This window comes from Molossus molossus, unplaced genomic scaffold (genome assembly GCF_014108415.1).
Source record: "Molossus molossus isolate mMolMol1 unplaced genomic scaffold, mMolMol1.p scaffold_m16_p_22, whole genome shotgun sequence".
Lineage (NCBI taxonomy): Eukaryota > Metazoa > Chordata > Mammalia > Chiroptera > Molossidae > Molossus > Molossus molossus.
Genome location: NW_023425358.1, coordinates 26,461,038 through 26,485,135, shown reverse-complemented (window position 1 = coordinate 26,485,135; position 24,098 = coordinate 26,461,038). Strand labels below are relative to the sequence as shown.

The 24,098-nt window shown below is 54.4% G+C and overlaps 1 protein-coding gene across 2 annotated transcripts in view; it reads right to left on the bottom strand.

Moving 5' to 3' along the window:
- Positions 1 to 871: 871 nt before the first annotated feature.
- The window catches only part of FAM222A (family with sequence similarity 222 member A), a 49,694-nt gene continuing 26,467 nt past the window's right edge, over positions 872 to 24,098 (bottom strand). The window contains exons 1-3 of one of the 2 annotated variants that reach the window (XM_036276779.1): positions 20,406 to 20,469; positions 19,225 to 19,282; positions 872 to 3,265 (exon numbers count right to left, since the gene is read on the bottom strand). In XM_036276779.1, coding sequence (XP_036132672.1) covers positions 1,989 to 3,265; positions 19,225 to 19,243 — 1,296 coding nt within the window. In that variant the 5' untranslated portion in view covers positions 19,244 to 19,282; positions 20,406 to 20,469 and the 3' untranslated portion in view covers positions 872 to 1,988. Of the gene's footprint in view, positions 3,266 to 19,224; positions 19,283 to 20,405; positions 20,534 to 24,098 lie in introns of those variants that run through there. The other variant, XM_036276778.1, reaches the window with a different exon arrangement.

Genomic DNA, 24,098 nt, shown 5'->3' with positions numbered 1-24,098 from the left:
ATGTGCTTCCAGGCTGGGGGCCGGACTCAGGAGGTGGCTGCCCTCCCTGCGGGGTTGCATCCAGGGCACCGCCTCTCCCCACTCTGCCAGGACCTCAGCACGCGGGCATCCAGGCAGAGCTGCACGTGTGGGAGAGGAGGCCCGCACCTGGGGAGACACCCAGGCCCCTCTGCCCAGATGTCGGCTGGCCGGCTGCTGGAGATGGGAGGACGAGTCCGCGCTGTGGGGTTCAAACCCCAACTTTCGCTCAATTTCTGAGCCTCGGTTTCTTCCTCTAGAATTCATTACCTTGCCAGGGGTGGTAAGGCCCTAACAAAATACAGTGTATGAAAACACCCAGCTCTTTGGGGTGAGTGTGGTTGCCTGCAAATTCCTGGGCACCGGGGCCTGGGGCGGGTGTATGCAGGGCTGGCCAGGGACATGGCCACAGCCCAGCTACATGGGCCTGCCCCAGCCACACCTGCCTCCATGGGAGCCTAGAACACGCGAGGCACAGAAGGGCTGGGAAGGAACTTAGAGATGCAGGGGGATGTCCCCCCAGGCCGCCTCCACACCATTCAGGGAAGGAGCCGGGGGCTCTGGGCTGGTTCTGTCTCAGCTGCTCTACGGACAGATCTCTGGCCTGACCAAGTGGCTGACGCGCGAACAAGGCAAACGGCGTGTCCACCTCGAAAGAGCTGGGAGAGCGAATGGAACGCTGCATGCCCAGCGGCCCAGCACTGCGGGTGCCAGGAGGTGCCGCCCGCTTCCCCAGGGCTCCGCCTGGTCTGTGAGGAGACAGCGCGTCCCACTCCGAAGGGGAGGAAGAAAGCACAAGACAAGCTACAAACCAGTCCCACAGCCGAGACACCATCTGTGTTTCCTTTTTTTCTTTCTCTTAGTTTTTAAAACAATATAGTGCAGACTGCACTTCTCACAGTAGAATATAATGGTCAATTTTAGTATAAAAAAAAAAACATTCTCAGAGATTTGTAAATGCACTTAGTGCTTGAACAGGCCTTGGAGAGAGATACAGTACCGCTTCCGGCGCCAGAGGGCCAGCACGGGGGTTCGGGCCTGGGGGCTTCGCGGGGCCCTCGGTGGTGCGGGGCAGGCCCTGGAGGGCAGTTGGCAGGAGAGGGGTTGCACTGGGCCTCCCAGTTAAAACCAGGTTACCCTCTCGCTGGTTCCAAAGAAAGAGCCCCCGAAGAAGGCGAGGTAGGGTTCCTCGGTGGGGTCTGAGACAACAGGCCCGCGGTTCACCCCAAGGGTACCTTTGTGCGAACAGGGAAATGGCACCCCTTCCTCGAGATTCGGAAAGTTGCCGCAATAAATATACAAGTCTAGGATGCGAGTGGGGTCTGCTTGGACGAGGTGCCCGTGTGCAGGGCACAGCCTGGAGCTGTGCCCAGCAGCCCTGTAAGCTGTGTGACGGGAAGGGGGAGGTGGCAGTCCAGGGGGAACGGGAATGGGGTGTGATTTTTCTGTGTTGGGGAGGAATGGGGGGGAGTCTAGAGGAGGGGCAGCAGCCCCCCACGCGGGGTCCCTGGAGCTTCTGTCAGAGTGGTGTTCACCGGATTGGCCAGTGGGGGACACGAGGGAACAGAGAATTCCTCTGCTCCTTCTCCAGGCGACTGGGGAGCCTGTGGGGGGAGAAGCTCTCTGACCCCACCCTGATTCTAAACCATCTCATTTCTTCCTGCCTCCCACCCTGGCCTGAGCTCCTCTCCCGGGAGAGCAGAGAGACCCACTCCTGTTTCTAAGTGGTCTCTCTCCCTCCCTCTGCCAGTGTGGACGGAGGAAGGCCTGGAGGTCAGCAGTAGCTCGGGGCCTCCCTGTGTGACACAGGAAGGGGCCTTGGTGAGCAGGGTCACCTGCAAACCTCGACAGACATGGCAGCAGCCAGCTTCCCTGTGGGCACCAGTGGGCCCCTGCGCGCTGACCCCCGTCCTTCGGCCTGCCTCCCCTCGGCGCCCTGTCCCTCTGTCCGTGCATCCACAAAGCAGGCCTTATCTGTAGACGGGAAGGCGGATGTGGGCGTGCTGGTGGTCAAGCAGCCGGGGCACTGCCACCGTCTCGTAGCCCTTGCCCAGCATCTGCTCCTTGATGCAGGGCGGCCGGATGTCATTGATGAGATATTCCAGCGACTGCAGGCTACTGCTCAGCACCGCCGTGTTGCACATGCTCTTGCTGGGCAGGCCCGAGAGGGCCTCCACCGGGTGCCCCGTCAGCTCCCGGGCCACCCCGGGCCCCAGCTCGGTGGCCGCCACCGCCGCCGGGTTGTAGCAGTCACTGGTGGGGGTCACCAGCACACTGTTCCAGGGGGCAGCAAAGTACTGACCCACAGTGAAGCTGGCGGGCAGCCCCACGCTGCAGTTGAGGGGTGACCCACTGGCCCGCTCGTACGCCCGCCCCCCACAGGCCTCCGGAGACTTGCTGGCCACCGTGCCACCGCTATAGGCCCGCAGCGGCTGGGGCGGCGGCGGGGGTGGTTTCTGGGGCCACAGCAGGTAATCCAGGCTGCCGTCCACGTAGCCGGCAGGCTTGGCGGCTCCAGCCAACGTCAAGGCCGCTGTGCTCCCCTGGCCCAGCTCGGCGCCTTTGCGGCAGTCGGGCAGGCCGGCGGCGGCTGAGTAGGCCATGCTGGGGAAGCTGGGCACGGGCCCGTGCTTGGCTGGGCTGGGGCGGGGCACCGCCACACCCTGGCAGGCAGTGGGCGCAGCGCCTGGGGCCTGGCACTGCTGGTTGAGCTGGTAGAGGATGCTGTGGATGGAGGGCAGGTTGGAAGGTGGCAGGGCCAGGCCGCGGCCCGGCAGGGGGATGACGGAGGCCGCAGTGGCAGCAGCCGTGGGCAGGCCCGGTGGTGGGGCGGGCGCCTCAGGCGGCTTGGGGTAGGCCAAGGGCCCCAGAGCGCTGGGCGCCGGGTAGGGCGCGATGCCCACCTGCACGGTGGCCGGCGACAGCTTGGTCCGCTTGCCCTCGGCGCTCTTGAGCACCCCTTTGGCGGGCCCCGGGGGCGCGGCCACGCTGGAGGAGGAGACGGCGGCCCTGACGACGGCCAGCAGGCCCTGGTAGCCCGCAGCGTGCTGAGGGTAGGGGCTGTAGCGCTGGCCGCACGTGTCGTAGCCGTTGACGGTGCGGCTGAGGTGCTTGTGCTGGGGCACCCGGATGGTGGTGGGGAAGATCTTGATGGAAAGCGGGCTGTTGGCCACCTTCTCAGCGTAGGCGTCCAGCTCGGCCGGGCTCGGGTAGCGGGAGGAATTCATGGAGCTGGCCACCGTCTCGCCTGCGGGGACAGCGAGGAGAGGAAAGCACAGGTGAGCACTGACCAGGTGCCACCCCCACGCCGCTCCCCAGGACTCCCAGAGCCCCCGGGCTCCCCGCCCCTCGCTCTGTCCTCCATCACTTCTCAGCTGTCAAAGGTGGGATCGAAGAGTAAATAAAGGAACTAGCACACATCTGAACCTTCACAAATGGGACGCACTCATGTAACAATACGTGGGTCAAGGGACGGGTCACGGCCAGTGTCCCGAGACCCCCTGCACGCCCGCCCAGGCCAGCGGCTCTCCTGTCTGGTCACTGCACGGCTGCTGGTGCCCGGTGCGTGTCCGTGGTGAGACGGAACGTCCATGCACACGCACTGGTGTCAGCCTGTCACTTAGGGCTGTTTGGAGGCCTGACCGGTGGCTGTGTGTGCTGTCCACGTGTGACTACGTCACAGTCACTCAGCCTCCTGGTGACGGCGTTTGCGTCACTTCCAGTTTGGGGCTGATACAAATGTCCTCTGGTCCCAGTGCATGAATTCAACTCTGTTGGGTACATGCTGTGAGCAGAACCTCTGGGACACTGGGAGGTGAATGCTGAGCTTTAGGAGAAAATGCCAGAGATGGTGCCAGGTCACCTGCCCGCCAGCACAGCATGGGGGCCTGGGGCTCCACCCTCTACAGCGCTGGCTGTCGCCCCTCATTGGAACAGTGCCCTGGAGGGTGTCCGCCTGTCTACCCCTTTACCGCTCGGTGCCTCCCTTTCCTCGCCGGCTGGGTGGTTCGGCCTCGCTCTGTGGACAGAGCCCAGCAGGGGCCTGGCGGGGAGGTGGAGGCCAGGGCTGTACTGGGGGCTGTCTCCTGGCACTCCCGGGTTCCGCGCCCGCTGCCCAGCCCTCTGGAGTCTGCCTGTCACCGGCGGAGCCACTGCCTCATCCGTGAGCTGTGCTGTGTGTCCGTGGGCACAACCGGCTCCTGCCACGGGGAGGCGGGTCGCCGGTGGGCTGACCCCTTCTCCCCGCCACAGCCCTCCCTGGCCCTGAGATGCTCTTCAGTGCTGCCCGGGACCCCCTCTGGGGCGGAGGAAAGGCCCCGCCTGGGCTTCGGGCCGGCTGGCCTGGTTGTGTGGCTGCTTGTCCAGCTGAGCCTGTGTCCCCACCAGTGGAAGGAGGGTAATGATCATGCCAGGTCTGCAGGGTGACCTCGATTGTTCCAAGGGGCCCAGCAGCAGGTGAGGCACACAGTGGGTGTCCCCAGACCCACGGTGCGTCCAGGGGACCTCAGGAGGGGCTTCACCACTGACCCTGTTTCCACATCTGTACAATGGGGATGCTGCTACCTCCCAGGGTGGCTGTGAGGTTTATCAAGTTGTTCCCCGTGGAGTGTGTGAGCAGCGGCGGGTCCTCGCCAAGTACGTGTTCATACCTTCCCCGGTGCCCGGGCGAGGGCCTTCTGGGAGAGGGAGGGCGGGGGCCTGTGCACAGGTGGGCCTGGCATGTGGCTGGGCAGAGTGCAGACACCACGTCCCACCCTCCCGGAGCCTCACCCATGACCCCCTCATGGGCTCGCAGCCAGTCTGGGCGAAATGCACACCTTGATGGGAAGGGCAGGCCGTGTGGGACCCTGCGGATCCAACCCAGCCGGGCTTCGGAGCTGCCTTTTGGGAAGAAAGAGCACCCCAGTTAAGGCGATGGTGGAAGGGGTGAGGATGGAGGAGAGAAACGTATTTCGGGCAGAAGGAACGGCACGGGATGGTCTACAGGCGAGGACGCGTGTCCGGGTGGGAACTGTGATAATTCACAGAGCAGAGGGGGTCCTCTTCACGGCAGGACAGTGGTTCTCGGGGGGCACACTGGTGATGTCCAGAGATGCATCTGGCTGCCACAACTTGAGGAGGAGGTGCTACTGGCATGTAGTGGGCAGGGGCCAGAGAGGCTGCTAAACGTCCTACAGTGCACAGCACAGCTCCGGACACAGAACTGTCGGGGTCCAGGGTCAGCAGTGCCGGGGACCAGGCCCAGCCCCCAGGGCATCAGGGCCAGGAAGGGAGTCAAGGGAGGGTGGGGCGGGCATGGGTGTTAGAAAGGTCATTCTGCTCTGCCCGGGGTGCAGGGATGTGGTCTGACCTGGGCAGGGCAGCAGCGAGGAGCGAGGTAGGCAGCTGGAGCGGTGCCTGTCCCCACCCTGCGCTGGGCAGGTGGAGCCGGCCAGGGGCCCCCATCCTGACCCTGCCTGGGGCAGCCCCCACCTAAGTGGCCTAAAATAAACTCAGTGTGGAGAATGGAAATGTCACTTTGGCCAACGGGGGAATCTTTCTCTGAGATTGGATTTAAACTACATTATACAAGCAATTTCATGGGCACTTAGCACCGCTCGGAGAGTCCCGCAAAAAAGGGACCAGCTCTTCATTTACCAGCCATAAATCAGCAGTTGCTATAATGAGCACAAAAATGTCACTTTTATGCAATTTTACAGATGAACAAAACTGGTGAAATTAACTGTGGTAACCTACTATAGTCAGCAAAAGCAGCTGCCGGGGGAAAAAAAATTATATCTGTATGTATTTTTGTGCCTTTTAAACTCTCTTCCCAAGCAAGTTTCTGCCATTGTGGTGTGAAAACTCATTTGTCCTCACCATTATACTTTCATTTGGAGTTTATCTTGAGTATCCAATGAGCCACCAACTGTGAAAATGATTAAATCTACAAAATCTATCTAATGGATGGAATAAATTAGGTGTTTAAAACCTTAAGGAGAAGGGGTAAGAAAGCAACGCCTGTTACTAGTTCCCACTCGCTGAAGGAAGGGGCCCATCCGCCCGACAGGTGAGCAGGGCTTTGGTTGGAGCCAGTGGGGTGGCATAACACAGAGGCTGCCCTTGGGTGAGGGCCACGCACGGGTGGGCTCTCCTTTTGGAGCACCTGACAGCTGGCGGGGGGGGGGGGGGGAGGTGGTCCCATTTTACAGGCGAGGAAGCAGACAGTTACGACGTTTGGAGGTGGCCTCTGGGACCTTCCACGCATCCCCTTGTCCTTCGTGGTCCCCTCCCACTCCAGATGGGGCCGACCTGTACAACCTATGAGATACTGTGCAAGGGAAGGGGTGTGACCTCCAGGGCGAGGCCGCCCAAGGCCCTGCCGTTTCCGCCTCGCTCCCTGTCTCTCGGATCACTTGCTCAGGGAGAAGCAGCTGCCAGGTGAGGACTGGAGCAGCCCGTGGGGAAGCCCACCTGGGGATGAACTGGGGCCTCCTGCAGAAGCATGCGCGCCTTCTCGGAAGCAGGTCCCCCAGCCCTGGTCAAGCTTCGGATGGCTGCGCGCCCGGCCCGCATCTGCCTTGCAGCCTCGGGAGACCCGGAGCAAACTGCCGAGCTAAGCACCCTGAGTTCTTGATGCACAGACACCATGAGCGCTACATCGCGGTTACATGCTTTAAGCCACTATTTTTGGAGCATCCTGTTACACGGCGATGGGTACGGGCCCCCATTTTACAGACGAGGACATGGAAGCTCAGAGTTTCCCAGGACCCACAGCAGGCATGGGGCAGAGCTGGGATCTGGACCCGGTCTGCTATCCAAGTCGTCTCCTCCCATCTCCCACCTCCAAGGCCGGTGCCAGGAGACATGAAACTCTCCCTCTTCCACAGAAAGAGGAGCAGGAGGATCTTGAGGGGAACCATAAAGCTAGACTTGAGGCTCAGGGAGGCAGGAGGTGGCCATCAGAAGCCACACGGGCAGGCAGCTGGCGGCCCTGAGCGGGTCTCTCCTGCACACCTGTTTGGTTGGGCCTGCTCAGTGCTCTTTGGTGACTTGACTGTGAGAGACTTCTGTGGACCGCAGGTCACTGGAGTCACCTGTCTCAAACCCAGCCGGGCCGCGGTGGCCCCTCCTCACACCTTGTTCCTGAAGCGCCCCGGGCACCTCAAACAGCCTTTTCCCAGCAGAGTTTCGTGGCCATGGCTTAGGTCCTTGGCCACTCCGGCCAGCCTGGGTCCCGGACCCCAGCTAGGCTGAGGCCCCACACCTTTCCCTGGCGGTGGGCCAGCCCCCGTGGTCAGGGCCACTGTGCAGCCTTGTTTTGGCAAATGCAGTGACCGAAAAAGGCCTACATGGAGGAGCCAGCTGAGCCAGCTCTGCGGTGGGCTTCTAAGCAGAGGGTGGGGGGCAGTGCTCACAGGGAGACTGGGGGGCAGGGGAGGGGGCCCAGCTTAGCTGCTGCTCCCTCCATGCCTTCCCCAGCGGGGGCTGGGCGAAGGGACACTACCAGGGGCTCCATCAGCGCCGGGCTTCACCATGTGCCCCGATCCTGACTGCCGTGGGCTTGTCCTCCTCCTCCACCAGACGTGGGCTCCCTGTTGGCTGCCGTGCCCCACTGACATGTAGTGGGTGCTCAGGAATGTTGTGCTGAATGGCCGATGAGGCTGTGGCCAGTCAAACCCATGCAGCCTGGGAGCCCCGTTCACGGCCAGTCATGACACGAGGAAGCATCAGTCCTGGGAGGAGCAAAGCTGGAGAGGCAGCCCCCTGGGAGCTGCCTTCCGGAAGCCTCCCTCCAGCCCCGCATCCACCAGATGTTTCCTGAGCCCCTCCTGGGTGCAGCACTGTCCAGGGCCTTGGCGAGGCAGCAGCAATCAAAGCAAATAAAAATCCCCGGCCTCATGGGGCTGGCCCTCTGGCAGAAGGAGGTATACCCCGCACCTCCAGGCTCCCAGCTGCCTCTCCAAGGAGACCTCTGTGTGAACTCGGAGCTGCTCAGACCTCCCCCTGCAGCCTGCCCTCCCTCCCCACAGGCCCTGGACGGCGTCCCTGTGCCCACACTCAGGGCCCTGCCCGCCTGCGGTCCCTGTGGCATCCTTGGGAGGCGGGCCATTCAAGGAACGGGGCAGAAATGAAGGTGCCCACCCTGTGAACTGGGCCACCCCTGCCTGGCCTCTGCCCGCGGGCAAAGACCAGACCTTGCCGGGGATGGAAAAGGCCAGCTGGAGGTGCGAACGTCTTCACTGCGTTAACTCAGGAGCCTCTCACAGGTGTGTCGAGTAGATGTTATTAACGAGTATATTAAGCCAATTACAAGCAGCCCTTTGAGTGAGACTGAATGTTGCTCAGGGAGACAGGACAGCAGGACCAGGCAGCCTGCCCTCCGGGAGCAGGGGAGGGGGCGTGGAGGGCCGTGCTGTGGAGACCATGGAGGTGAGAAGCTGGGACTCAGGCTGGAGCAGGGCTCTGTGGTTTGACCCCAAAATCACCCCTTCCTGTGGGTGACCTTGGGCAGCCACTTAACGTGACCCTCAGCCTCTCATCTGTAGGGGGAGTGGGGCGGGCACATGACTGTGGCTGGTCTGTGCGCCTCTGTGAGGCATGTGGTACTTGTTCATGGGGGTGGGAGGCATGGGTGCAACACCAGCCCCGAATTCTCGGTTGGCACCCCAGGCATCTGCTCACTGGTCCACTGGGCGTACCCTGGAGGGCTGCTCCCCCAGCGGACCTCGGGTTTTGGGCTGTCAGCGGCGCTAACTGTAGCTTCCCACAGGAGCGGTGGGAGAATTGAAAGTGTGCTGGGTACACAGTAGGTGTTTAGCAAATGCCTTTTCTTTCTTAAATCCTCACTCAAGGGTATTTTTCCATTTATCTTCAGACAGAGGGGAGGGGGGAGAAACATCAATGTGAGAGGGACACACTGACTGGTTGCCTCCCGCACAAGCCTTACCAGGGCCGGGGACCAAAACGCAACCAAGGTGCGTGCCCTTGACTAGAATTGAACCTGCGACTCACTGGTCCCTGGGCTGATGCTCTAACCGTTGAGCCAAACCAGCCAGGGCACAAATGCCATTTCTTTACATGTTGTAGGTTTTACTTAGTGCCTCCTCCCCTAAGGCTCAGGAAGTCACCGTGGGTGTGACCTGTGTTGAGATGGAGTCAGGGGTAGGGGGCTGCGCCCAGGACAGAGGGCCCCGGGCACAGGGTCTGGCGCCAGTCCACAGGGAGGAGCTGCCCACATCTGCATTCCCCTTGGCAGCTGACACTCTGCCCTTGGAGGTGGCAGCCTCCTGAATGCTCAATTAACATGACACTAATTAGCTGGTGGCACAGGCAGAATCCCCAATGAGGCCGCCCAGGAGGGGGCAGGGCAAGGTGCTGGGCCAGGCCAGTGCAGCTGATGTCTGGCCTCCGTGGGGAGGGCTGTGGCGAGGGGCAGGGTGGTTGCCACCCACCCTGATCTGCCCCCAGTTCAGCCACGTGGTGTGAATCCAGGTACCCCAGTTACCAGCTGGGGAACTGAGGGAAGTGACCACAGCTCCCTGGCCTCCGTTGCCCCTAAGGGGACAGAGTGAAGATTAAACGAGAGGATGCCGTGTGGGGAGGCTTGGTCCATGTGGGTGCACAGGAAAGGCTGGCTGTCTGGGCCCGACGAGGCAGTGCTGGGTAGTGGTTATCACTGGGCATAGCCCGAAGGACCCCTCTCTTATTCTCAGGGTGTGTGCACATCTACATGGAAGCTCACACATGTGCTCAGGGACTTCTTGTGCACACAAACACCAGGAGGTGTTCACAGGCACTCACGTACCCTCACACACCTTCCACACCCAAGTCCCAGCTGGAGCTCTGAGTAACCAGGTGTCCCTGCAGGCAGGACTGGGGGTGCTTCACTCCCTCCCCGGCCGATTTTCCTGGCCCTCACCTGCGCCTCGGTTTCTCTTTCCTGCTCCCTGACTGGGATCTGACTTTGGGAACCCACTCCTCCTCCTCTCCCCGTGCCCAGGTCCCTGGGCTGTCCGTGTTCCAGCTCAACCAGCTGCACTGCTGCATCTGACCCCCTTCATACCCGCAGTCCGTCTGCACCGTGCTCACCCTGGCCCCACTCAGCTGGCCCTTCCCTCCCCACTACAGAGCCATCCAGCTCTCTCACCCTGGGTCCCAGCCTGTCCCTCCCCACTACGTCTTCCTGCAGCCACACCTTGGCTCTAGATTCTGGACACCTCCCGTTACAAGGGCTGCAGACATCCTTTCTCAATTGGCATCACCTTTTTTTTTTTGATCCTCCCCCGAGGACATTTTTTCAATATTTTGTTCAGCTAGAACGGGAGGGAGGGGGAGAGAGAGAGCGAGAGAAACATCGACGTGAAAGGGACACATCGAGTGGCTGCCACCCACATGACCCAACCAGGGCCAGGGACAAACTGCAACCGAGGTACGTGCCCTTAGCGGAAACCGAACCCGGGTCTCTCTGGACCACAGGCTGACACTCTAACCGCTGAGCAAAACTGGCCAGGGCGGCTCATCACCTTTTCGATGGTAGATTCTGCTGAGCCGCAGTTTTAATCCGGTCCAGCTTGTCTTTTCCTCCCTCTCAGTTTGCAAATACTTCCCATCCTGAGGATGATATTCTTGCCATTTTCTTCCAAGAATGCCATGGTTCAGCTTTCCACGGTCCTAGTCCCTCCTCGTCCGTGGTTTTAGTTACCTACAGTCAACCATGGTCTGAAAATAAGAATTCTTTCTGGAATTTTCCATTTCCTAAGTTTTAAATTGCACACGGATCTGAGGAGCGTGGTGAAATCTTGTGCGGTCTTCGCTCTGTCCCGCCCAGGACATGAACTGTCCCTTTGTCCCGCGTCTGCGAGCTGCAGACAGATGCCCCCTGCCCGTTAATCACTTAGTGGCTGTATTGGTGTCGGAGAGAGACCATATTTATATAACTTTTATGACAGTATATTGTTATAACTGTTCTATTTTATTACTAGTTATTGCTGTTAATCTCGTACGTGCCTAATTTATAAATGACCCCACTAGGTGGCTGGAATAAAAGACAGATCAAGTGTGGGGAAGACGGGGAGAAAGGAGCCCTCGTCCACTGCTCTGCAAACCAGCCTGGTGGGGCCTCGGAAAACCTGCGCAGTCCCCACGCGACCCAGCAATCCCCCTCCCAGGCGCATTCGCCAGAGAAATGAAACACACACCCACTCGGAAACCTGCACCTGCATGTTCCCAGCAGCGTTATTCATCACAGCCCAACGCGGGGACCACCTAAATAGCCTCAGCTGCTACGTGGCTAACAGAACATGGCATATCCACACGATGGAATATTACCTGGCAATCACAAGAGCTGATTCATGCGTGAACATACATACGTACATTCAACACGGATGAACCTTGGACATAAGGGAAAAAAGCCACAAATCTAGAGACGTAAAAAGTAGCTTAGTGGTTGCCGGGCTCTGAGGGGGAGAATGGAGTGTGCCTGCTAATGGGTATGGGGGTGCTTTTGGGGGTGACGAGAACATGTTTAGGAATTTGATAGTGGTGACACTCGCACGCTCTGTGAATTTATACTAAAAAGTATTCACTAGCACACTTTGAGTGATTTGGATGGTATGTGTGTTACCATACACGCAAAGTTGTTTCCAAAAAGTTGTAATATTTATTTTCTCTTACTGATTTTTACAGAAAGGAAGAGAGAGAGAGAAACATCGATTGGCCACCTCCCACATGCCCCCTACTGGGGATCGGGCCCACAGCCTGGGCATGTGTCCTAACTGGGAACTGAACCGGCGACCTCTTGGTGCACGGGTCAATGCTCAACCACTGAGCCACAGCCGGGCTCAATTTTTTTGTTACAGGCATAGAGCAGGAGCGTAAGACTCTGGCCTGCTATGGTCAAGTTTTATTGGCGCACTGCCAAAAATATTGGCTCTTCACAGAAAGTTTGCCAACTTCTGTGGTAGAGGAAGACGAGTGTGCTCCTGTGTTGATCTTATATTTGCGATCTTGCTGAATTCTTATTCTCTTGGAGTCTCTATGCGGATAATTTTACTTCTCCCTAATCCTTATACCTTGTTCTTTATGTTCCCTGTCTTACTGAGCTGGCCAGGACCTCTGTCACCCTCTGATTTTATCACTCCTCAGGCTGGGCTGTCGTGGATTATGGTTGGATATTCTGTAATAGACAAAGGAAGTTGCCTGACTTCCAGTTTGCTAAGAATTTATTTGTATTTGTTAAATCATAAAAGAGGGCTGACGCGGTGTGGCCCTCTCCCTTCACCCCACAGCCTCTGGCCACTTGGCGTGGCTCCCACACAGGGGCAGCACTGGACCTTCCTTCCATCCTCCAGGCTGCACTCAGCCTCGTCATGGGATCTGCTGTGCGGCCAGAGGTTCGTTTTAATTCTATTGGAATTTTAAATCGCTTTGCCTCTTCCGTATTGCAGCAGGGGAAGCAGCTGCTCCGGCCGCTCAGGGCTGGGAGCTGGGGAGAAGAGCCGCCCGCCCGGGTCGGCAAGACCTTGCACCTTCTCGGAGAGATGGGTTGGGAACCTCTTGTCCCCTTGTGGGTGTGGGGGCAGATGAGTCTGCTACCAGGCCCTGGGGATTAGCTCCTTCTGTTCTTATCCCCACATCACGGCAGAGGAAACTGAGGCCCAGAGAGGCCCAGTTACTCAATTGCCCAATACCATCTTCATCTCAAAGCCTGTGCCCTGGGAATACATGGTGGGGGCGGGGCGGCTGAGGTAGCTGCCTCAGCTCTGCCCTCCTTGGATGGCAGGTCCCTGAGCACCACCTGCCCCCCAGCCCCCACAGTGCCTCTCTACATAGCCTATACTTTCAGCAGCATGTGATGTGACTCCAAGTTTACGTATCAATACCATGATGAGAAAGTCAAATATTTATGGGCAGGTCCTATATGGAACCAGGGACGCTGGCCAGTTGGGAGTAGTCCACAATCTTAGGCCTGAGGCAAGGGAGGGGAAGAATGGACTGCCCCTCCCCCGACATCATTTCTCCTTTTCTAGGTCACGGTCTCTGGTCTCCTGGATGGAACAGGCTACAACTGCCAGCCATCCTCGACCTGCCTGACCTCAGATCCTAGCAGGTGAGTAGCAGCCATTTCTGGTCATGTTCAGGGCATATGTGGTGGCCAGTCCTTGTGTGGACCACTTCTTCCCCTTACTGGGCTTTTGACTTATCACAGATGGTCAGAGCTGTACTGCTTCCTAGGTTCCTCTGCTCTGACCCTTGGTTTTATAGGAGGAGGAACACAGGCCCTAAAAGGCTGACCAATTTGGCCAAGGTCACACTGCACATGGCCCAGTTGAGACCTTTCTCCCTTGGTGGGAAGCATGGCTCAAGGTCTAGTGGTGAAACTTGGGACCTATGGCCTGACTATTCAAGAGTAATGCCCAGGAGGAAAAGGCAGGGCCCCCAATTCAATTTGCTCATCTCCCTTCCTGCCCCCCTCTTTCCCACGCTCTTCAATTACAGGCAGTGTCTTTTCTAATAAGTGCAAAGATGTCAAAGGGTCTGAGTGTGCAGGGCGTCCTTGGTGGCCCTCCACGCTCCCGCGTTCCGGCCTCGAACCAGCCAGGGGCAGCGGAGGGCAAGGCAGGAAACCCTGGCAGCTGGACGGCAGAATCAAAGGTTGAAACGCACAGATCCTTTGAGCCAGCAAGTCCATTCTGGAATACACACGCGTTCATTACAACACTGTTCTGGAGAAGAGACTAGAAACAACCTACCTGTCCATCAGCAGGAGGATGGTTAGAAAGGTTATTGTTCTTTAACTGCACCGTGGACACAGTGCAAGTTGTCAGAAAGAATGAGTGCGCTTTCTGTCGGGGGGTGGGGATCATCTCTAAGCTGTACTGGGGTTAGGAAGAAGGCAAGGAGCTGGGAAGAGCAGAGGGGTGTGAGTGTTCACGGGAAAGGTACTTACTGCCCCTCAACAGGCACATTTTTTCTGGAGAGTACTATTTTTTTCTTTATTGATTTTAGAGAGAGGAAGGGAGAGAGAGGTAGAAACATTGATGAGAGAGAACATCAACTGGCCGCCTCCTGCATGCCCCCCCTGAGGATCAGGCCCACAACCTGGGCAGGTGCCCTGACCGGGAATCGAACCGGCGACCTCTTGGTGCGTGGGTCGATGCTCAACCACTGAGCCACACCAGCCGGGCATTCAGGAAGGAATTTAAGAAACTGCTCACACTGGCTTCCGCTGGGACGGAGAGTTATTTTTTACTGAAAATTCCTATGCTCTCTGAGTGGGGTGCCATGGAAAATCACATGGGCAGTGACCTACTGAATTTTATAAAAGACAATGAGATGTTCTCCCTGGAGGTCACATAAATGAACGAAGGGGGCTGTGCATGAAAAACTTTTTTTCTTGAAACCAAAGACCCTCCCAAATTATGTCACTGTTATTTTTGTTTTTAGAGAGAAAGAGACACATTGATCAGTCACCTCCGACATGACCCCAACCGACTGAGGGGTCCAACCTGTGACCCTTTGGTCTTCAGGCAGACATTTCTCTAAACCCCTATCCCTGAAAAATTACCATCAGAGGATGCCCCCTTCTCTTCCTGGAGACACCCTGAAAGCAACAAGGAATAAACACACCAATTCCATTTTTGGCCAAACCAGGAGACAGCCAACACCCTGAACAAACAAAACCCGAGGACAGGCTGCCCAAGCCTCCGATCAGGTGGGGCTGAGGGAGGAAGCGGCCGGAGGTCCCAGACCAGCAGGGCCCACTTTCCCCAGGTGAGGGACACACCAGACCCCCTCTCTGCAGGAGTGAAACCAGAGGTGCGTCAGCTGGGGCGTGGCTGCCCCACGTGGGTCCGCTGGGCAAGGAGGGGGAGCAGAAGAAGAAATCACACAAACGTGGCAAATCTGTGGGCGCCTGTCTGCCTCTGGGGCAGCTCGAGGCGAACAGCTGGGCTGGGAAAACTCACCTCCTCCAGAGACAAATAATCAAAATCGAACCAGCACAGGACCTAATCAAAATCTAGACAAACAGCGAGGCAAGGCAACATACAAGTAAAGTAATGGTTGGCAAAAAAAACCCAAAAACCACTTCGCATCGGAAAATGTGGCCACAGGAGAGAGGAGGATTATGGCTAAATATTTCATTGTGAAGGGGGAAAAATGTAGTAATTGTTTCTGTGAAGCAAAAACACAAAGCAGACATACCAGAATAGAAGAAAGATCTTACGGTAAGAGCAAAAGGAGAAGATGGAATGAGTGCAAGGGGGAAAAAGAACAAGTCAGAAAGGCTTAATCAGAAGAGGGTACAGAGGGAAGATGGGCAAAAGGCAGCCAATCTAGGCCTAACTGGGGTCCCCCAAAGAAGGAAAATGAAATAATACAAGCCTTGGATCTGTCTGTTGAAAGGGCGCAGTACTGTGTTCCAGGAAAAACAGACTTGAACTGTCAGTCCCCGGACACATGCTGGTAAAGTAATGACATGAAAGATCAAAATAAAGAAGGGAACATCAGACTCCAGCCTCTCCATGGCAACATTCCACACGAGAACAGAACAAGGTCTGCAGAAGGCCTCAAGGAAACAAAGTGACCCAGGGATGGTTTTTTAACTCAGTCAAGTAGAAAGGCGACAGACAGGCCATCGGGCACGTGCGGGAACTCCAGGAGCGCCGCTCCCCGAGGCCCCAGGCTCGAGGGCCGACTTTCAGATGACGGGAAACTAAGGCAAAAGAACTGGTGGTGAGTGCTGACCCTATTTATCCGGGAGACCAGACTGACCGATTGTGGCGATGTGACCAGATGCCAACAGTACAAGCCCCAGGCACAGAGCAACGGTACCCTCTAACCACAGAAGGGGGTGGAAAGGGGACAGGAGTATAAGTACACAGGTGTCCTCACCTTTAACAGCTGGGATCAAAGGACACCATGTAAAGCTGATGTCAGGTAATGGGGGTTCAAGGGTATGACGTGAACTCCAAGGAAATGTTGTAAAAAGAAAAAGTAAATACAGTTGCGTCTTGAACAACAAGGGGGTTAAGGGTGCTGCCACCCCCCTTTCCCGCCGCACACATAAGAGTCAAAAATCCACATAAGCCCTGGCAGGTGTGGCTCAGCGGTTGGAGCACTGGCTTGCAGACCGGAGAGTCACAGGTTCGATTCCCGGTCAAGGGCATGTACCTGGGTTGCAGGTTCAATCCCTGGTCCCAGTTGGGGTCGTATGGGAGGCAACCAACTGATGTGTGTGTCTCTCTCTAAAAAAAAAGAATCCACATAAAACTTTGACTCCCCAAAAACTTAATTACCGATGGCCTGCTGTTGACTCGAAGTCTTACTGATAATATAAACAGTTGATTAACATATTTTGTACGTTGTATGTATTCTTACAACAAAGCAAGCTGGAGAAAAGAAAGTGTCACTGAGAACATCATAAGGAAGAGAAAATACACTTACAGTACTATACGTATTTTTAAAAATCCACATGTAAGTAGACCTGTGTTGTTCAAGTGTCAACTGTACACTAATTGCATCATTTTGTTCATCTGAGGGAAAGTAATGGATACTGTTCCACAGAAACAGAAAATGAGGGTATTATTTAAAGTTCCCCCACTAGAACAAAGGCACCAACCTCCCTCATGATTAGTAGGTGCGCAAAACAAAGCAGAGAACACGGGTCACACAGGGAAAGACTTTTAAAAGCAATTACAGCACAGCACAAAAAGAACTAAGATGGGACATCTGTCATATCAATAAATGTAAATGGGCTAAGCTCTCAGAAATTTTAAAGAGGCATTCAGATGGAATCACAAAGCTTAATCCAACTCTACAGTATATGAGTCACATCTCAGCAAAGTGATTCAGAAAGGTTGAAATAAAAGGACTGGCCAAGGTTTCAAGAAAAAATGTGAATTAAAAGAGAAGAGGTTACTATCTGAACAGATAAAATCAAATCTGCCCCCAAAGTATTAAATATCATAAAGATTCAATTCACTCTGAAGATTGAACATATTAATATCTTCATGTGGAATAACATTGCATCACCATTCGTAAGGCCGAAACTGTAAGTGCTACAAGAAGAAATAGACTAGAACACATTAGCAGTGGGCATCTCATTTCTGTCTCTCTCCATGACAGGGGAGGATACAGAAGACCTAACTAACATAAGTAATGAGGTTGATAGAATTGGTATACATCAAACTCTGCATCCTGAAAACCACACCATCTTTTCAAATCCCCATTAAAAGTCTCAAAACTCGCAAAAAATGACCATAGATTATTAACAAAATCCAAAAGAGTAGAAATCATAGACAACATTTTGATCAAAATGCAATAAAACTAGAAAAACAAAACACTAAAGCACCTACTGTGTGGGTGGAAAAATGGAACTCAAAGGAGCCTTAGGTCAAAGAAGAAATCAAAGCCAAAATTATAAAATATCTAGGAAAAATGATAATAAAAAGACTACACATTAGAACCTATAGAGATAGCTAAAACAGTGTTCAGAGAATTCATAGCCTTAATATTCATTTTTCTTGTTTATCAGTATAAAGATTTAAGCCTCTAACTCAATTAAAAAACAAAAACAAGGCCCTGGCCAGTTTGGCTCAGCGGTTAGAGCGTCGGCCTGCGGTCTGGAGAGACCCGGGTTCGGTTCCCGCTAAGGGCACGTACTTCGGTTGCAGTTTGTCCCCGGCCCTGGTTGGTCGTGCGGGTGGCAGCCACTCGATGTGTCTCTTCACATCGATATTTCTCTCTCTCTCTCCCTTCCTCTCTCTCCCTCCCACTCTATCTGTACAAAAAATGGAAAAATATCCTCGGGTGAGGGAAAAAAAACAAAAACAAAAAACAAGGAAAGTAGGAAGATTTTAATAAAGATATTAGCATAAATTAATGAATTGGAGACCAGAAAGGGTAATTACTAATACATCCTAAATATGGATCTTTGGGACAAGGGGGTGGGATAACGTCATCAGCTAACTAACCTAATCAGGGGGAACCCCCTCCCACAAAATATACAATATAAGAATAAGGGTGAATTAATAAAGGAATTGTAAATCATTTTGTTCAGCCTCATGCAAATACATTTGAAAACCTGGATAAAATGAATACTTTTCTAGAGGAATATAATTTATCAGACTCATGCAAGAAGCAGAACGATGAAAACAGATAAATTATTACAGAAGAACCAGAACATTATCAAAGAGCTATCCACCAGCCCCAAATAAATGCACTCGACCAGACGGTTTAATAGAGGGTCAACCAATCTTTAAAGAACAGGTAATCTGAAGCAAACCTCATTCTCTTTATGAAGTGAGCATAACACTGATAGCAAAACCCAACAAAAATGGTTCTAAAAAAAACCAACAAAACTGAAGACTACTCTCATTGATGAAATTGAGGCAAAACTCCTAAGTAAAAGAGCAAATCCAATTCCTCAGTAGTATATTATAAAGAAAGATTCACCATAACCAAATGGGATTCAACTAGGAATGCAAGGATGGGTTGATATTAAGAAAGTTGTATCATTATTCATATCAATAGAGCAAAGGAAAAACCCGTATGATTATCTTCAGAGACACTGAAAAGTCATTTGGTAAACTTCAACTTCCATTCTTGATTTTTAAATTTCTTAATAAAACAAGAATAGATGGACATGTATTTAACCTGACAAAATAGCTGCCACAATCCAGCATTTTGCTAATGGGAAAATCTTAAAAGCTTCTCGTTAAAAGTCAGGGACAAAGCAAGAATGTCTGTTAGCACCATTATTATTTTTCATTGTTCCAGGGATAGTAGCCAACACTATTAAACAAGACAAAGATATTTACGTATAGAAATTCCAAAGTAGGAAGTAAAATTATCATTTGCAAAAGATATGATAGTATAACTGGAAAACCTAAGAGACTCAATTAAAAAACCATTACAAACAAAAGATTTCTGTAAGGTGGTGGGAGTTAATAGCCTTTATATAAATAACCTCCATTTATGAAAGAAAAAACTTGCCAAGAAAGGTTAACTATCCAAAAGTAAACTAAAAAAATGTGTAAGATCTAAATGAAGCAAATACTAAAACATTCCCAAGGGACGCATAAGGAAGTCAGAACACACAGAAAGGTTTATATCATGTTCTCGGAAGGAAAGACATCATCATAAAAATGCCATTTCTTCCTACATTAATTTATAAATGGAATGCAGTCCCAGTAAAAACACAAACAGGATTTTTGTTCTTACCTAGATAAATTGATTCCATAGTTCAGACAGAAGAATAAAGAGACCAGCCAAGGAAATTCTGCGTGGCGGGAGGATTAATAATAAGGAACAACACGCATCAGTAAATGTTACAATGTGTTATACACGTGCTACAAGATGGGTGAACCTTGAAAACATTATACTAAGTGAAAGAAGCCGGTCACAAAAGGCCACCTATTATATGATTCCCTTCTTATGAAAGCCCAGAATAGGGGACTCTACAGAGAAGAGCAAGGGGGCGGGAGGATAAGGGGGTGACTGCTAATGGTTAAGAAGTGGTTTCTTCTTGAAGTGATAAAATGCTAAAACTGACGGCGGTGACAGTTGCAAAATTCTGGAGATGTGTCCCCTTTAAGAGGCAACAGTTCAGTTCTAACCAACAGCTCTGTAACAGGAACACAGCCTCTATTACCAGATCCTCTGATGTTTTTTTCTTTTTTTCAAGAGAGACTAGAAATCCATGTTTCGATTTAAATTCCATGTTTTTAAATGTTTCCAAATACTTCAAAATTAAAAACAAACAAGAAAAAAAATACCCAACCCTAGGGTGGCTACAAAAAATCAGATCAGAGGATTTGGGATCCCTCCCCCTAACCCCGTCCTAGGTGGTCAAGGAGGACAGATGCTTAGGGGTACCAAGTTCAGCTCCCTAGTTTAACACAAGGAAAAAGCGAGGCCCAGAGAGGGAAAGGAAATGCCTGAGGTCACACAGCAAATCAGGCCCTGAGCTGGGATCACACTCGGGACTTTTATTCCACATTATCCTACTCTCTGCTAACGCAGGAGTATGCTGGTGAGTAAGACAAACATGGCCCATGGTACGGTCACAGGAGGGGCTGGGGCTGGAGCCATAGTGCTGGTAGTGGTCAGAGAAGGCTGCTAGGAAGGAGGTCATACCCAGTGGGAGTTGGCCAGACAAAGGGAGTGGGTGTCACTATTGGGGAGGGACTCTAGGGAGGCAGCACAGCCTGGGTAAAGGCCTAGACATGGAGAGTTCAAGACAGGGTCAGGGTGGGTGGACATCATGGAGTGTGGATGGCATTTCCTGCCCAGGAAATGCCCTGCAAAGGCCTGAGATGGGAAAAGCTTGGTATGTCCGAAATAGAAAGCAAGCCCTGTGGACTGAGAATGGGCAGGAGAGGGGGGGGAGGGTGCCCACTCACACTTGCGCAGCTCCAGGCTCTTGCTCGGGCAGGCCAGGTGTTGGCCAGGCGGGTTCTGGGTCCTCTGCAGACAGGCCAGCATGGCTGAGCTGGGGGCCCGCGGCGTGGCACTCTCTGTGGCAGGGTCCCTGTGAGGGTGGAGGCGAGGTACTTGTCACATGCGCTGCTCCATGCCCGCCTCCCGCCACCCAGAAGACCAGAGACTTTCAAAGCAGACTCCCTTTCTCCCTTATCAGACAGATGAGAAACTGAGGCTGGGGCACCAAGAGGCTCACCCGTGGCCTTACAGGAAGGAAAAGATCCGAGTCTCCTGAGTGGTGGACTTCTACCATGATGAGGCCAGAACTGACTGCTCAGAGTGCGGGTCCCCTCCTCCAGGGGCTACCCCATGCCCTCAGGCCCCTGGGAGTCTCATGTTCTCAGCCCGCTGTGTTTCCTCCGCAGGCTCTCCTCCCAGCTCCCGCACGACCGCCAGCAAACGGGCCTGTACACACCCCCCTCCAGCCTGGAGCTCATCAAGGGCGAAGACCCCATCTGGTCATCTTTGGAACCTGCAGGGAGGGGTGCCCAGGAACTGGCAGTGAGTACCTGGGTGCCCCAGCTGATGGCAGCTGGTCTGCCCCTTGCCTGTGGCATTCTCCCAGCACCCCTGGAGGGGAGCCGTCCGGGACGTGTCCCTGCGAGAACCAGGGCGGCTGCAGCCCTGACCCATGCTGAGCCTGGCCCTGACCTTAGACGGAGCCCTGAGCCCAGGCCCCAAGGGCGACCATGGCTTCCTGACCCAGCTCCCTACGCCAACTGGACAGGGCAGGGCCTCCCAGGGCAGCCCTGCCAGGCCCGGCAGAGGTCTCCACAGGCAGCAGCTCAGATGTGGCTCCAGACGGGACATCTGCTGGCTCACCCAGTCAGATGCCCAGTGTTCACATGGAAACACACATCTTTTCTTCACAAAATCCACCTTCCCAAGAACTGGTCCCTGAGGAGCTGGGTGACACGGGCAGGCCCTGCCCTGGAGGCCAGGGGGACAGGGTGGGAGTTCCTCTGCCGGGTCCCTCCTTTCCTCTCTTCCCAGTAAGGAAACGGCAGACTCAGGTACGAGCTGAACCCTGGACACCCCGATGTCCACCCAGCCCTGGCACCCACCCCACCACCTGAGTCCCAAGCAGCGCCAACTCAATCCTCATGCTGGTTTTAAAAAAGAAAGAGAAGCCTGGCCTGTGTGGCTCAGTGGTTGAGCATTAACCCATGCACCAAGAGGTCGCCAGTTTGATTCCCAGTCAGGGCACATGCCAGGGTGTGGGCCAGATGCCCAGTGGGGGGAATGCAGGGGGCAGCCAATCGATTCTCTCATCGATGTTTCTATCTCTCTCTCTCTTCCTCTCTAAAATCAATAAAAAATTGTTTTAAAAAATAAAAAGAAAAGAGGAGAGGAAGAGAGAGAGAGAAAGAGAGAGTGAATGTGTGTGTGGGGGGAAGAAAAGGAAGTTATTTAATACTAAACAGGTGTCTGGAGCCCTAAATTCTGCCGCTTTCTTCTAATAATGAAGTATTCATGAGGAAAAGCCTTTTTCCACTACTTTCTTAAGATACTAATTTCACAACAAGCTCCTTGTTACCGCGCAATTATTCCAATCTTGTATTTCCCCGAGACGGTTGCAGCCTCCTGTCTGTCCTGGCCTCTCGGTAAATGAAAGACAATCACGTAACCACCTTTCATTATGCTCTATTTTACTTTCAGCAAAGGTACCCTGAAAGAAATGATTTACACTGAAAGGGACTTTTATTCAGTTTCAAAACCAATTTTCTCCTATTACTGGGGAGAGAGAGAGGGAGAGAGAGGGGGAGAAGGGATGGATGGGGAGGGTAGGTGGTTCTCATCCTCCCCCTCCCCCACAATCGACAGCCTTAACGCAGCGACGCAATAAAAGCTACAGTATCCACTTCCCAGCTTTGATTTCTGGTAATTGTAAAATATGCCATTACAATCAGGCAGAAATTATACAGTTTAAAAAGGGAATGAAGTGGGTTTATTGCAGAGATGAAAGCCCTTGACTGCGGGAACGAAGTGCGGCTTCTTGGGGACTTGGGACATGAGCAGGCCTAGAAGCGGCCCTTTAAGACACACCTGCACACACTGGCACGCTCGGGCTGGCTCGGACACCCGGGGACATTCGGACATGCAGCCGGGGTGCTGGGTGCCCACACGTGCCTGTACTCACTCACTGCGTATGCTTTCCTGCAGATGGGCACACTGCTGTCCCTCCCTCACCCATACCATGCGACACACCCCTCCGTGCGCTCCGGCACCCTCACACACATGCATGCAGTCCACGGACACGCACAATCATGTGCACACCTGGAAGGTGAGAGGCCTGTGGCTCCCCACACCCAGTGCAGTGTCCACCTCTGGCTGCCCTGATGCAGGGATGAGGGGACAAAGGGGGAACCTAGAGAGGGCCAGCTGGCTGTAGGGCCCAAGCCTCTCCCTCCATAGATGGGGAAACTCAAGCCTGAAAAAAGTAGCACCCTGCCCAGGGCCACCCAGCAAGCAGTGGCTGGGGTAAGCCTGCCCTCTCACCACTGGGCTGCACTGCTGCCCACAGCCCAGGGCAGCGCTGGGCCAGGGAGGAGGGAGGCCAGCAACCTCCCCCAGCCAGTACCCACTGTGTGAGCCCAGGGAAGCTACTGCCCCTCTCACAGAACTGGCTCCATGAACCCACCCAGGGTCCTGCCCGTGCCCCACCCCATCTCTGGAGCTCTACCTCTGGCCTTTCACCGGGTGCCCGGGGCCCAGAAGCTTAGCCCCTTTCCAGCCCCCACCCCACAAGTCCCCAGGGGCCACACATCCCAGCATGCTTTGCAGTTGAAAGGGCAGACGGGGGGCTACAGTTGTTAGCAGGTGAGGGGCAGGCTGCCTATTCTGGGGCCTCTCTGTACATTTCACCTGCCCTCCCAGTGGGGCTCTGGTGTTCAGAGTGCTCTGATGGTGGGTGCCCAGGCCCTTCTGGGACCCGAGAGGTCACCTACCCCAGCTAGGGCCACAGATTTTCCCTGAAGGCCTCAGCTCACCTTTTCTAGGGCAGCAGCCTGGATTCATCCCCAGCTTCTGGAGGCCCAGCAGGCAGGCGGTCTTCTCTTGGAGAAGAGGGATTTCTCGCTGCACCCTTCCCCTGTTACCCTAACTCACTGCCCATTCTCCCAGGAACCCTGTGCCCTGTGGCTGGGGCAGGGCCCAGCCATGCATGAGTGGACCACCACCTCCAGCTTCTGAATCATCCCCATTGTCTACATTAAGACGAAGATCCTTCTCCTGGGCCCTGGCATTTCTCTCTGGCTTCAGAATGGAGCCCAACCCTCACTGTCTGGCCCTCAGGGCCCCTGTGACCTGTCTGTCACCTCTCCCTCCTACCGTCCTCCTAGCCCTCCCTCTAGCCTGGCTGCCTCACTCCTCCAAACCTTTGCCAGTGCTGGTCCCTCTGCCCACAGCACTGCCACCCTGTCTTAACTCAGACTCTGGCCCCCCTTCTCTGGGCATCCCCTCCTCACAGCCCTAATCTCGCCGAGTTGTAACTGCCAATTTTCACGTCTGTCTGTCTCCACTGGACTCTATCTTAAGGGCAAGGACCATGTCTTATTTGTTTCTTTCTACCCAGTGCCTGGCAAAGAGTAACCATTTAATAAACCAGCGTTGAA